The sequence below is a fragment of the Limulus polyphemus genome, unplaced genomic scaffold (assembly GCF_000517525.1).
Source record: "Limulus polyphemus unplaced genomic scaffold, Limulus_polyphemus-2.1.2 Scaffold5722, whole genome shotgun sequence".
NCBI lineage: Eukaryota > Metazoa > Arthropoda > Merostomata > Xiphosura > Limulidae > Limulus > Limulus polyphemus.
This window is the reverse complement of record NW_013671332.1, coordinates 4,198-18,869: the sequence shown is the minus strand read 5'-3', so window position 1 is coordinate 18,869 and position 14,672 is coordinate 4,198. Positions and strand designations below refer to the sequence as shown.

General features: G+C 31.2%; 1 protein-coding gene and 1 long non-coding RNA gene across 2 annotated transcripts in view; one reads left to right on the top strand and one right to left on the bottom strand.

Annotated features, from left to right (window-relative positions):
- Positions 1 to 11,692, bottom strand: part of LOC111089267 — a 28,287-nt gene extending 16,595 nt beyond the window's left edge. The window contains exons 1-2 of the long non-coding RNA XR_002613553.1: positions 11,604 to 11,692; positions 3,294 to 3,402 (exon numbers count right to left, since the gene is read on the bottom strand). This is a non-coding gene — a long non-coding RNA (uncharacterized LOC111089267). The remainder of the gene's footprint in view (positions 1 to 3,293; positions 3,403 to 11,603) is intronic.
- The window catches only part of LOC106472906 (transmembrane emp24 domain-containing protein 6-like), a 17,664-nt gene extending 4,893 nt beyond the window's left edge, over positions 1 to 12,771 (top strand). The window contains exons 2-4 of the mRNA XM_013933577.2: positions 3,147 to 3,267; positions 7,253 to 7,398; positions 11,619 to 12,771. Coding sequence (XP_013789031.1) covers positions 3,147 to 3,267; positions 7,253 to 7,398; positions 11,619 to 11,852 — 501 coding nt within the window. The 3' untranslated portion in view covers positions 11,853 to 12,771. The remainder of the gene's footprint in view (positions 1 to 3,146; positions 3,268 to 7,252; positions 7,399 to 11,618) is intronic.
- Positions 12,772 to 14,672: the final 1,901 nt, after the last annotated feature.

The window sequence follows — 14,672 nt, the reverse complement described above, 5'->3', positions numbered from 1 at the left end:
GCAATGGCCAGAGCTCCTTCGAGAAACTCCGGCACACATGCTCCCAGCGTCATGCGACTTCTGCTGTCGTAACAATATAGATACATGGTCATACACAAACACGTGACTAGGTTTTGCAGCATATGATTACGATTGTGCTCCATTTTTTAAGTTTCGATGCGATATTCATTACTCTCTTCAAAACAATGCAGATTTTACTTCTTCATGTCACTAACATAACCCAATCGAAATAAAAAGTCCAGAGACACAACTTTTTGAGTGGATTAAGATGATAAAGTTAACATATCTCTAAGGGTTCAAAAGGAGGACAAGTTCAACTTAAGACTAATCCTAAGTCTCACTTTGGACAATGTCTACGAACTTGTGAACATTGAAGATAAATGGCTCTTAAAGAGATATATGTGTGAACCCTGGGGACAAAAGAGATTGATGGTATCGAAAAGTGGCAGGTATGGCAGTTCTGTAACCTTCTATAGAGGAAGCTGATACTCCACAGTCATGAAACATATACATGAAAAAAGAAGGAATTTGTTGAGATTTAGATGGACAAAATATACAATGTGAAATGTACCACAAAACTGATAGACAGCAAGGGATGAACATTGTTAGGAGTGGGCTAATATTCAAGCTACTAGGTAAGAGAATCTGGCTTCACTGATAAAGGACTGAACAACAGCCAGCTATGAAGCCATAGACATCAACTGCCATTGAAAAAATGAATGTTTGTGATTAATGATTGAAGATTTTCTCATGGAGGTAATATGATCACTTCCCCATGACAAATATGAGTTGGCCAAAGTAAGTTGATGAGGAGAACTTGACACTTCATTGAACTGATCCTGGCTAGTATCAATGGAAGAAGGTAAAGAGAAAACAGGCATGAAGGGACTCTTCTAGTTTTGACTTGATGCATCCACTGCCAGTAAATCCAAGACTGGAAATACCACAGTGGAAAAAGATTGTTGCCTGTCATTGCAAAGGCATTGATCAATAGACAACCTAGCAATTCACATAACCATTTAAAAACCAAATGTAGAACATCTACTCTGTGAGAAGAAGGAAGTAAACTTGAAAAAGGGAATATGCTTAGATGTTCATTGCAACAAGAATGGGACATGCTCAAAGAAAAATGTTAAGAAATTGAGAATGAAGCAAGAGAATATGGGTAAAAACAGCAAAATATATGTGAAAATAAGTGCCTATCTGATTGTTAATGCATGTCAGCACTAGGAAATTGTCTGTGTGAGCCAACACAGTATGATGAAGCAGAAGGATTAGAAACTAGAAAGATGTAATGAACCACCCAATTTAAATAATTGATGTAAGAAGCTGCTCCCTGTGGAATCCAGCTATACTAGATATATACTGATCCCCTAGCACAGTGCCCAGCTCATGAAAGAACCATCTGTAAAAAGGTGAAGATTATTAAGAGGAGGAAGAAAAAGGGAGGCTACAGGTATAGATTGTCAATTCAACCAAACCAATAGAAACTTGAGTGATTGTGGAAAGAAATATTTTGTGAGATAGTTAATAGATCTGTAGTCAAATTTTACTGAAAAACTAGATCCCATTGGAAGTAGTACATGTGAGTGTAACCTAAGTGAATAACTTCATGAAATGAAACCATTGTCTCCAATGAAAAGATGTCTTTGTAGAAGACAGAAGTTTGAACAAATAAAACTCCAAGGCTAGACTGACGTCTAAATTCATATTTTAAAAACATATTTTATAGTACAACTGTGAACAAGAAAATCTAGCTTGTGGCAGGACAGCAGGGCTTATGTAATTCCTCTGGCACTTGTGTAATGAATTGCATGTAAGCAGTAGTGTGCAGAGGGGTGAAAGGTGCCGGGGCTCTGGGCATCCATATCGGGAGGACATCCAATGCAAGGAGTTGAATCGAATAGTAGAACCCTTTCTGCCCTTCCCCAAGGTCTTAGGTACAAGGCCCCGGGCATCATAGAACCTCTGCATGCCACTGTCTGTAAGGTAGGTGTGTTGAGAACTTTAAGAAAAGTGATGCATATCATGCATTGCATCAAGTACATTTAAAACCAAAAGTCATGTGGTTGTTGACACAATAAGAATGACTGAAGAAGAAAAGACTTACAGAATTTCAGAGGTAAGTCTTTCTGATTTGAACTAACTGTATTATAGATACTTGATATTTCTATATTGGACACCAACGTACCTAAGTAATACAAGTGTAGCATTTTCATTTCTCTTAGACAGATGTTTTACCAAAATGCAAGATTTTTAATAGAATATATCATTTTAAAGCATTTGTAACAGATGAAACCTGTAGAACAAACCAATAAACATAATATTTTTCCTTTTTTGTTGAGAAATTCAATCTAATTATTTTGTAGAAATTTTAGTCTCATAACATAAGGCTTCTCTGAGTTAGTCAATCCATCCATAGAAAACCTCTTAGTCTTATAATTTTTCAGATATTTTATTTAACACCATGGGTGCAGGAGTTAGAAAGGTATTGTTTATTGAAGGCATCATGGAATATGTTTTGAAACAGATCTTTGCAGTTTTAAGCATTTTTGGAGGTTAGTGTCTGTTACTTGGATAATTTGTAAAGTACTAGGAAATGAGGTGTGTGTGTGTGTGTCTTGAATAACTTTATAATTGTTTAATCACTTCAGAAGGCCTTAAAAGGTTGTAACACTGATAACATATAATTTCAAACAACAGTCAAACCCTTCATTTCTAAATCATAACATCTTATTACAAATACTACTAGCATTAAAAGACTTCTTGTTGTCAGCTTTCCTAGCTAGACTATTGTCAACCTGATAGAATTGTCTATTTTTAAATCTAGATTTGGGTCTTTCTCAGAGACAAGAGAGAGATTCTTAACCCTTAAATATCACCATTACCCTGAGGTATTTTTTTTCAGGTGTACTTGATACCTTGTATACAGGTTATAGATGCTTAGTAAAATAAAAATCATTGATTTAGTGTGCATTTAAAGAAAATAGCAGGTTAAATCAGTATTTCTGTATTACATCAGTCTTTAAATATACTAAATTTATGATTATATACAATTACAAATAGTTTATAACCATGAGAGATATGGTAAGATAAATAATTTCACAATTCTGCAAGCCTGTACAATTTTCATGTTTAACTTGCAGGTCATGAGAGGAGGTGATGGAAATGCTGGGTTATCTGTTAGAAACCCTAATGGAGTGTTTGTTTTACCATATCAGTGGCGCTTTCATGCAGAATATGAAGATGCTTCTGTACCAGATGAAGGTATTTGATTCTGCTGTTTTACTCACCTGTCATAATTTCCCTAAAAGTAGGCAAAGGCCACCTGGAAGAGTCACCTGTTTTAACCACTTACACCACTATACAGTAGTGTTTTGATGGTCTGTCAGTCAGTAGACACTAAAATGACATCACATAAGGAATACTTAACATTGCAATTCAAACTGTCATGACATCAGTAAAACGTATGCATGCCATGAATCAAAAGAATTATTATGCAATCTGTAGGATAAAACAAAGCAGGACATATGAATTTAAAAAACAAGAAATAAAACTATTTGTTTTTTTTATTTTGACTTTATCTACTGTTAAAGCAGAACATATTCAGGGACCCTGTGGAAGTACATCTAGTTTATATATGAACTTAAGAAGACTTAAATGCCTCAGTTATTAACTAAATATACACTAAAAGAATAGTGTACATATAAATTGAATAAATAAGAGAGTTATAAGTAAGTTTTAAATTATTTGCAAAGTGTAATATTACTAAGCTTGTGTAGTTAAATTGATGTAACTGTTGTATTTTATTAGCTCTCGTAGTTGAAATTAGTATTAAAAGTTAGCTGCAACATTAACTTCTTCTGGCAAAAAAAAGTTATTCTTACATATAACAGTGATTCATGATCCTAATGATTATTTCTTTGGCTTATAGTTGAATCATAGGTGCAACTAATAAAGGCATTTGAATATAAAACATTAAATATAAATAAGTACTACAAATATAAAATCATGTATCTCTTTTCTAAATCAAATATCAAACTATTTGATTCTAAAATAACTAATATTAGTATATTGTGGCTAGTTATTTTCTGCCTCTTTCTTGTTGAAACTGTTAGAAGAGCTCATGATGAAGTTTGTGGTGATACATAATACTTGATTGCTACAGTCTTCTCATGCTTGTACATGGTGATGTTAAAGAAAACCACGTATTTAAGATGATTATATTTTAAGAACTATTTGTTCTAGGTCAATCTGAGAATTATGAATTTCATCCAAGAAAGTATGGACATGGTACAGTGTTTCAAACACTGTAAATGTTAAGTATACTTTCCATCATCCTCAATCAGCATAGCAAGCATATCTTTTAATGAAACTACTGCAGACATCATCTATGCTGGCAACATCTGATATACTGGTATGCATTCCATTCAAATAACCACTCTAATATTGTTGAAAGTGTTAAAATGAAGTAAAATCAGTACTATTTTCCATATAGAGGTATACATTATAATAAATTGTTTTAAAACACTTTGTATTATTAAATCAATAATAACACAGACAATGTTTGACTTTATACAATTAAAAACATTTTTACCGAGACAGACCAACAGTTACAAGAAATTAAAATTATAGACATAGTGAATTTAACTAAAAAGTGTATTTAAATAACCCATTATTTCAAGTGAATAATCAGAATTATAAACAAATAGAAGGGTTGGCTATGGGTTCATCTCTGTCGTTATTATTGTGTGATCTGTATAGGTATAAATTTGAAACCAAACTTGTATAATTCTTTGATAACATTATTTTAAAGTAATATTACTCCTTAAAGGGTTCCTGAACTTTTGAACTTCTCTGTCACAAAATTTGATTTAATTCTTATATTCACAATTACATATTTTTTTAACAATAACTTGTTAATTAAATTCTCTTTATAAATGAATAATGTCAACACTATGAATGTACATAAAAAAGTAGATATTTTTTATGATCTGGTGTGCCAGAACTTTTGATGTTTGGTGGCATGATAACTGAAAATGCTTTCAGTATATAGATAATGTTAATTTTTGAACTACCTGTTTATTTAACTCACTTTGTATGAGTGGGTTAAAGAGTAAATGTCATATCCTTTTTTTAACAGAGTTACATTCAAAATTTATTTAAACTACTTTATCATTAATGTATGATAATAAGCTTTGCATCAAAATGTAATTTGTAGTTAATTCTTTTTTATGTTGTCTAAGTTTTTCAATTTCAAAAGGAATTATCTGAATAAATTCTCAGTCTTGAACTCTGTCACATGGTGCATTTGGTATTCTAATTCCCCGTTTTTGGGTGTTTTTTTCTACCCTTTTGTGCATTTCAGATGTTCAACAAATTAAATACACTTATTACAGATATTAATAACCCAGAATATAAAATGTTAACATCCAATGTTTTTACTTTACTGAGATTTGATTATTTTTGTCACACCCACATGACACACATTCCTATTTTTCTCTGTCTTTAAAGACATGTCTATAATTATTGCTTCCACCACTATTTATATGTTTATAATCAGTAGAAAGAGTAATTTCCGAACAATTTGAATCTACTGATTGTCTATTTTGTTTCAATGCTTAAAGCAAGGAAATTTTGAAAGATGTTGACTAAAATCACTGCTTTAAACAACAAAAAAACTTTTTAACCTATTCATAGCTTAGCTGGAAAAACTAGTAAAATTATAGTAGTTTTTGGATAGCCTGTTGTTGTCCCTGATATAAGTTTGTGATATAAAATATATATTTGAAAACAACAAGAGTTATTTTGCAAACAACCAAAGTAGTGTGAAAAAAAAAGTTTTATCAAAATACATTCTCAATTACAAGTAGGCTTATTTGTATAGGTGTTAAATTTCTTATTTTTGTATGTATATATTTTTTAACCAAAGCTCCAAAAATATAAAAATTAGAAACATATTATTCAAATGAAAAAATTAAGTAAAAAGAATTCACAAAACCAGCTTGAGCTAACTGTGTCACATGATTGCAAGCTAGATGTTGTTTACTCTTAGTTCTCCTGCTGTGGTTAACTGACTGCTACATTGCTGAATAGGGTCTGAAAGACATTGTAATATAATAAAGATAAAAGTAGGGGTAAGCAGATGTGAAATATTCAAAAGACTGAGAGTTTGTTATAAATAAATAATTGTAATTGTCTGTTACAATCTGCAGTCATTATAGAGAAAAAGTATTTATCATTTTATTTCTTATTTTACAATATTTGGTTTCACTGTTTTTGCTACAGCTGGTGTTATAGTAGAGAAAATAATAGTGCAGTATAAGTTTCCATAAAAAATAAATTTTTGATATTCATTTAGGAGGTATTAGAGGTAATGCAAATTAAATATATAAACTGTAAGGTGAAAAGCAGTATCTTTATTCATAGCATAAAAATCGTTTTTCACTCAGATTAACTCAGTAAAGACTTCATATATTCACAACAGACTTGCAATGTTTACTAAAAGCTTGCCACACTACATTCAGAATTATACTATGTATAGTTACATAATTCATGGTGGTTATAAGGTTGTAAAAATGACTGAGTCCATATACAGAGAGTTAAAAATAGTGTTATCATATATTAGAGGATTAATATATAGAATATTTCATTGTTTTAACAAACAACAAAGACATCATTTCTTCTAGTAACATATTACCAAGCTAAGCTTTTGTTACTTTGTTCCAATCTATAGGTGAATTATGTGTGTTTATACTGTTACGACAGCGGGGGTCACGTGACGCTGGTAACACGTCATAGTCTCGAATGTTCGTGTCCCTTCCTGAAGTCTCGAGAGGCTACTAGATATGCGGTAGTTTTGTATATATATAAGCCGCCAAGAAGTGATGGCAAGAATATGTGTAATTGACAGTTGAGTCGAGCACGTGAGACGTTCGTTGTGAATTATAGCATTTGTTATAGCGCGACTGTGGAAATTAAGTGTATTGCAAAGTTGTATTCAGAAAGAATAAACCAGTTTTACTTAAGAAAGGACTTGTGTCGCTAAAGTTTCATCGGAAAGAAATTATACGGAAAATTAACTAACGAACAGAGACGTAACAATACATTGTTATTGAATAAAAATATTTATTTGTTTTACATCTTTACTAACTGAATACTTCATTGGTTTGAAAAATCATATCTCATAATACACGTTTGAAATTAATTGTTCTTTAGATCCAATTTAAGTATCCAAACTAATTTATTTCAGGTTACTACCAACTTTGCATTGACAATTCCTTGTCAAGATTTGTTTCAAAGCTGGTAAGTTTGTACGTGAACTCCTTTATAAGAGATGAATGGGACAAATATGTGAAAGAATTGAAGAGTTTGGACATTACTGTCACCAATTTCACGGTAAATTCATTTGGTAATTTCTTTGGTTTTAGATATATTTTAGTGTGATTTAAGCTCAAAATGAAACCATTCTATATCTTATTTTATAAACTTGTGTTGTTTTTATATTTTACTTCAAGATTTTCAAAAATTAAATCATACAAAAGTTCTTTGTTGCTGCTAATCATATTTTTCATTTTCATAATGGCAAGGAGTGCTTTGGGTGCATAGATTACATTGGCTAATAAATGTTTTGTGAGAAATTGAATATATATATATATATTGAAGACTACCAGCATATATTATATGATATTTTGTAACATTTGATTGAACTCCATATATAACTACCTACTGCTTTCTTCCTTCCAGCCACTTTTCTATTCAATGAGCCTACTTATCCCCCCAGACCTATATAGATAATTGTTTTAGCAAACAAGCTTTCTAAGTGGCACCTTGTTAAATGATTTGTGAAAATCCAGTTACACAACATCCATACTCTTATCTTCATCTTTATAAGCAGTAATCTCTTCAAAGAATATCAAAAGATTAGTAAGGCAGGATTTTCTCCTAGTAAAATCATGTTGACTATCCAAAAAATTTTAAACTTTGGTAAATGACTTTTCAATGCATATCTTATCAGATTTTCAAAACTTTTGCTGACATTGATATAAGATTAATAGGCCTATAATTACCACTTATCAGGACAATTATTATCACCTATTGGAAAGAGAAGTAACATTAGCCAACTTCCAATCCTCTGGCACCTGTCCATTATTCAAGGACTTAAAAACAATAGTAGCAAGTGGCTTACATATTTAGTCCTTAACCTCCTTCAAAACCCTTTGAGGAAATAACTGGCTCAGGAGTTTTATTAGTTATTAAACTCCACAATTTTTTCTTAACAAGCTTAGTATTAACATTACTGTCATGATCAGTCTTGTTTCCATCTAGCAGCTGTTCAGGATGAGGAATATTGCTTAAATTTTCATCAGTAAAAATTGAAAAAACAGAATGTAATAAATCATCCATCTCATAATCAGCATGTATGAGCCTACCTTTAGCATCCCTCAAGGTCCTGCTGCTCCCTTTTTGGTTTCCTAATTTTCTGTTTGGCCAACTCTCTTGAACTAGTATAATCCTATAAACCTCCCCTTATAGCAGTCAATTTATACTTCTTAAATTTATGATGCTTTTCTATAATTTTATTGTTTATTTCATTTATGAACCAAGCTGGTTTGTTTTTACTTGCTACTTTCCTTTTGTTTTCTGTAAGGAATATGTCAATTTTGGATATTTAGAATTTTGATATGAATTTTTTCCACAGTTAAATACTGTCTCCAATTTATTCAATTGACTAATTCACAAAAAATAATTTTTGTTGTTTCCCTTTGAACATTTTTTTTTCAAATTTGTATTGAAAACCTCTTTATTCCTTATCTCCATATGCAGCAATACATCAAGCCTAATATTTTTATATTAGAAGTTAACAATAAATCTAAAACAGCATTGTTTTTAGCAGTTTCTCTGACCAATTAGCTAAGAAAATCATCTTGAACAGTTTCTAGCAACCTCTTCCACATAGTTTAACTCTCAAATTTTTCTGAAATTAAATCTCCCATAATTATATTCTTACTAACAGCTGAAATCTTAATCTATCAATTGTGTTATTCCAGCACTGCTTGATTATGGTGAAATTAACTTTTTTCTTCATACCTCACATCTCTAAGGTAAAATTGTATTCATTGAAAATATCTTTTTTTTTCTATAACAGCAGAAGTGATATGGCTCCTGAATTTTCTGATGAACAAAAGTGCATGATGTAATTTCCTCAAATTATCAGGTTGAAATTTGCTCTTTTTGAGAGAAAAAAAACAAAGTGATAACACAAAATGTGTATATTACAGAAGTTAAAAATCTGATACTGAGAAATTACAGTTAAGTTGATCAAATTATCACAATTATCTGTCTTTTCCACTGTATCAATTTATCCACTTTTTCAAGCTTCATAACATTTTTGAAGCTTGGTTTTACTAAATCTGATCCTGTATTTGTGGTATTATTAGTGGCTGTACAGATTACAGAATGACAGGTTTCTATATGAAATAGATGTGCACTCGTTTTACCTTTGTGTAAATACTTAATGACTTACTTTGTACCCAGTACACAATTCTCATTGAGTAGCATATAGCAATAAAGAAATTCAGAAAATATCCAAGTCAAACAGTTCAGTACGTTTTACAAGTATCCTTGATACCAAATAATTACATTTGTTTTGAAGGAACTAACATATCTTTTGTACCTATACATTATTAGCTGTTTTGCAACTAGTCTAACTTCTAATATCAAGGTTTTCTAGAAAGACACCCTTTATTCGCCCATCATACTCAAAAATAAATGAGCTATTATGGCAAATCATGAAGTTTCTGAAACCAAATATAGGTAGAAGTAAAGAAGGTTAGACCAAATATTTCAGAAGCAATAGACACTGGTATTGGCATCTACAAACTTATTGCAGACAATAAAGCTAATAAAAGATACATGCTTCTCATAATAATGAGCAAAACTAATGTTCAATTCATTCATCTACTTATGCAAAAAAAAGTAAATGTTAAAGTAGCAATTAGTAGGATCTGCTTGTATTTAAAGAAAGTCACAAAAACTAATAGGTGCAATATGTGAACTCATCACATATAGTGCCTAATGTGTTTGACAAAGGCAATTCCAATTCTGGCTGATGATGATGACATGCAAAAATATTGGAGTAAAGAAGCAGAGTTCAAAGACCTATTTGGTTAATTTAAGTATAAAATTTTGTATAATTTTTAAGGCAATTTTCATTCTTTTTCATGTCAATTCAGCACCACAATGTGGTTTTCCAGTCAACAACTCAATGCTATCAGAATGATTGAAAACAATCTTAATACACTTTGTCTTGCACTTAATATTGCACTTCAGTAAGTGTATCCATAACTATTGTAATGGTGAAAAACACTCAAAAGGCACATGTGCTTTATTATGTATACTACCTAGAGAAGCACAAAAAGGCTAAGCAATAAATGGAATTTAAACATAAACATGCAGCTGAAGAAAACAAAATGGGATGTGTGGTGAACAATGCTAACTTGACTACCCAAGGAAATACTCTGGTTAATAGATCTGACATTGGATGGGCAATCATCACAGATGCATCAGCAAAACAGGAGAAATTCTGAAGCAAAAGGGCATAGCAGCCAAAGCTATACAGTCAGCAAGAATAGAAAAGATCTGTTTAGTCAATAAAGAATCTGCAATGGCACAGAGAAGTTCTCTGGAAGGTTCAGGAAAAACTGGATGCAGACCCTTACAGAAATGGCAAAATTACCCAAGAAAGTAATTAGGTATCAGCTAAAGATAACAACATTTCTAAAGCTGTATTGGTTATGTTTATGCAACATAAAACCTGTGGATGTTAGTGTTAATAAACAAAATGAAGTGATGTGAAGACCATAATTAAAAAAAAAGAAGAGGCCAGATTTCTAAGTTTGTGCATTTGCAGAGTTTTCATCGATTGTTTGAAAGAAAAAAAATCAAAACAATGAAGTAAGAAACAAAGCAAATTATTAACTTAAATGACATATAAAAGTACCGTAATTAAATCTTATTTATGGTTGTTGTAAAAATGTTATACAAAACGTTGTACTTATGCAGAAGCTAAGTTGCGTCAGCTTTATCAAGGTCTTTATGTCAAAATTTAATTTTCATTTTTCTTTATGAAAGAAAAATAAAACTCTTAATGCCACAAAGCTAGTAAAAATAACTTGGGTACACTATATTCCTGAAATTAACATTCTTGGTGTTTTGCAATTTGTTCTATAACATAGATTGTATTTTCCTTTCACAGATTACCTTTTGGTGTGAATAAATTGATAGATAGGACCCAGGATGTTTAAATGTTCATATAAGTTATCCTGCCTAAATTTGAACATTTAAGATAGAGCAGGACTTAGGTAGTATGTGCAGTAATACTGTATTGTGGTATTCACAGGAGATAATTGTAACTCCTTTGATATGTTATCACAGATGTAATGTTAGTCTATATCCATAACAATTGTTTTTAAATCATTATTACAGATAACCAGAATATCTTTCTCCATCATGAAGTTGGAGATGAACAATTCTCTACTGTACTTAGAGCATAGTAATTAATCATTAGCTAAATGAAGGTGTTTTTTTTACACAAGATATACCTTTTGTTTTTGCAGGGAACTCTGATGACTGTAGATAAACACATTGGTGAAATGTTGAAATACCAAGACTATTCTCAAAAACGGATGTCCCAAGACTGGTACCTGGTTGATGGAAATAACCGTTATGTCCAGTACTGGTCACTTGCTCAGTGTATAGTTATTGCTGTAGCATCAGCCATACAAGTGTTCTTTGTTCGTAAGCTATTTGATATAAAGAATGTTACACCTACAGCCAAACCACGGGCCTAGTCACAATGTTTATACAGATAAATTATAAAAAATTTATTTACTAAACCTAACATGCTATTCTATTTTTGAAATATAATTTACAAATATACAAATTGATCTAATCAATGATTTTTATATATAATTCATTATAAGGACTTGGAATTAAGAAGAGAGAATTACTCATTATTTTGTAGCCCTTGTATTTTAAGTGGGGCTATTTATTGCATTTTCTGAGATAATTTTGTGGATTATTACCCCAAATATTTAATGAAAGTGATCTCATGAATAGTGAGAAAATTCTTACATTTTTTTGTGGGGCGTTCTTTTAGTGAGGTCTCAGCCATTTTTCCAAAGAGTTTTTGTAAATTAAAGTGAGGTCTGCTTTTTTAGTGATTGGTTGGAATTTTGTGATGGGTAGATCATTACATTTTTTTATCATATAATGATGTGTTGAGAAATGTAATGTGCCTTTACAACAAGATTAGAAAGTTTCAGTGTTTTTCTAGGTGTGTTAAATGTGTTTTGTCACTATTAACCATATTTATGGTGAGGCTTTTTTTTGTATCCCGAAATACAGCATTCCATCTGTATAATTTTCTTTTCTTTTTTTTTTTTTCGAAGAAAGTGGTAATTAATTAAGAGATAACAGTCTGTTTAAATTTGTGTAAGCTAATCTACATGTTTGCATCATAACATTCTGGAACAAAGTATTCAGTTCATGCAGTAAATATCTGTCTTTATACTATCTTAATTCAGACTTACTTGTGCTTATAAAGTTTTCTCAAAATAAGTGTGCCTGTAGAATAGCAATAAAGTAATTAAGCTTAAACGTAATTACATCAAAACCTGATTGATAAACTATTCCTAGGGGTAAATCCATCAATAAGTTCTGTTATAAATTTATGTATAATGATATTTCAAAATAAAAGTCCTCAACCAATTTCTTTTAGTATTAAAATACCATTCAAACTTTGGATCTGAAATATTTAAACAATTTTTTTCTCTTCAGTTAGGATCATGGACATTTGTTACATGAAAAGATTTTAAGATTACTCTTGCACTATTTAGGCATCTTTTTATGTTTTGAATAATTTAAAATTTCTTTTAACCAAGTAAATTACATGCAGAATTACTAATAATTACCTTTTCAGCAACCAGATAATATTTGTTCTTGTAATTAGCCAACAAACACATATATAATTTAACTATTATTGAAATAACACTATTCATGTTTTAGGAAAAGAAATTATTTTATGTTAAGAGTTTGTTTCCTTGGTCCACAGATCGTATATGTACACAAAATATTATAATGACTTTCACAATTTAAGAATCATTTGTACTGTAGTTTATATTATATAATTATTTTTGTTTCAATCATAAAACCAACTTACACTATGAAACAAGTATGTTAACCCATTAACTGTTGCAGGAGCAGCTCAGTTGCCGTTTTCTGACTCACAGATAAAACTGAGTTGCCACCAATCACAATAAAATGGTAATTATCGTCATTCGGATAGAGTTATAGTTATATATGTGCAAATGACGGATATTTCCGTCATTCACAGATGAGCCATAGAACTTCAATAACAGAAATATCCGTCATCCGCAGTTAATGGGTTAACATAATGAAATCACAAGTTTTTATAATCTCTCATTTTGCAAAGTGGACTGAAATCCATTCCCAAGTATTTTTTTTTTTTAGTTCTTAAAACACATCTTAGACAAGTTAATATCAACAGAGTATTATTTTTCAGATTAATATAGCTTTCTTAACATATGTATAATACTTTATGGGGAATCTTTTATTTCTTACACTACTGTATTGCAATACCCCAGTCATAGTGATGATTAATGCAGCACTGTAATGAAATGGTTTGAATAGACATGTCTATACTAATGCAGTGTTATTAATAGGCTTTTGCATGTAAGGAAACATGTACTTCTCCTATTTCATGGGTCATTACTATTGGTATTTGTTTTTGTTTCAGTTAAATGTGTGGAAACTTCTAGTTCTGTTTAGTATTAACATTCATATATAATATTGTATAGCTAAATTATAATTTTCAGTTAGTTAACAACCATTGTGTGAGTTTGGCGTAAATTTGTTATGCTCTGCTTCAGCCCCATAAATGACTGCATAGCTTATTTGGTATTTTTGTTGAGATCACCAGAATTTAATGAAATTACACACATACTCTTCACAGATGAATCAAGGTTTGACATATCTTCCAACGATTAATGGGTTTGTGTGTTGAGGACAAGAGATGAATGGTGTATCAATGCAATATCATTAAATATGAATGTTTCACTTTTGAGTCAGTTATAGTGTGTAGAGGCATCAATAAATGAGCTGGCACATCCTAACATGCTTCAAGGAGACAGATTAATTCTTGACAATATAGAAATGTTGCATTGAACCAGGTTGTATAATATTTTTGAGAGTACAATCACATCAGATTTGTTCTTATGTAGGATTGTCATGTACCACCTTAAATAAGAAATTATACAGGTGTTACGTCTCCGTTCGTTAGTTGATTTTCCGTAACTTCGTTCCAACGAAACCTTAGCGACATAAGTCCTTTCTTAATAAAACTGGTTTCTTCTTTCCGAATACAACTTTACGATACACTTAATTTCAACAGTCGCGCTATAACAAACGCTATAACAACAAACGTTAACTTCAACAATACTCTCTGACTGCAGTTCAATTACTTACTACTTACACATTGTCCCATCACGCCATGACCATCTTATATATACCAGACCACCTCCAATCTAGCAAATGCTAGGGCACTCCCGAAGGAACAGGATATTTCTAGAAAACAGGTGGCGTGATACTAG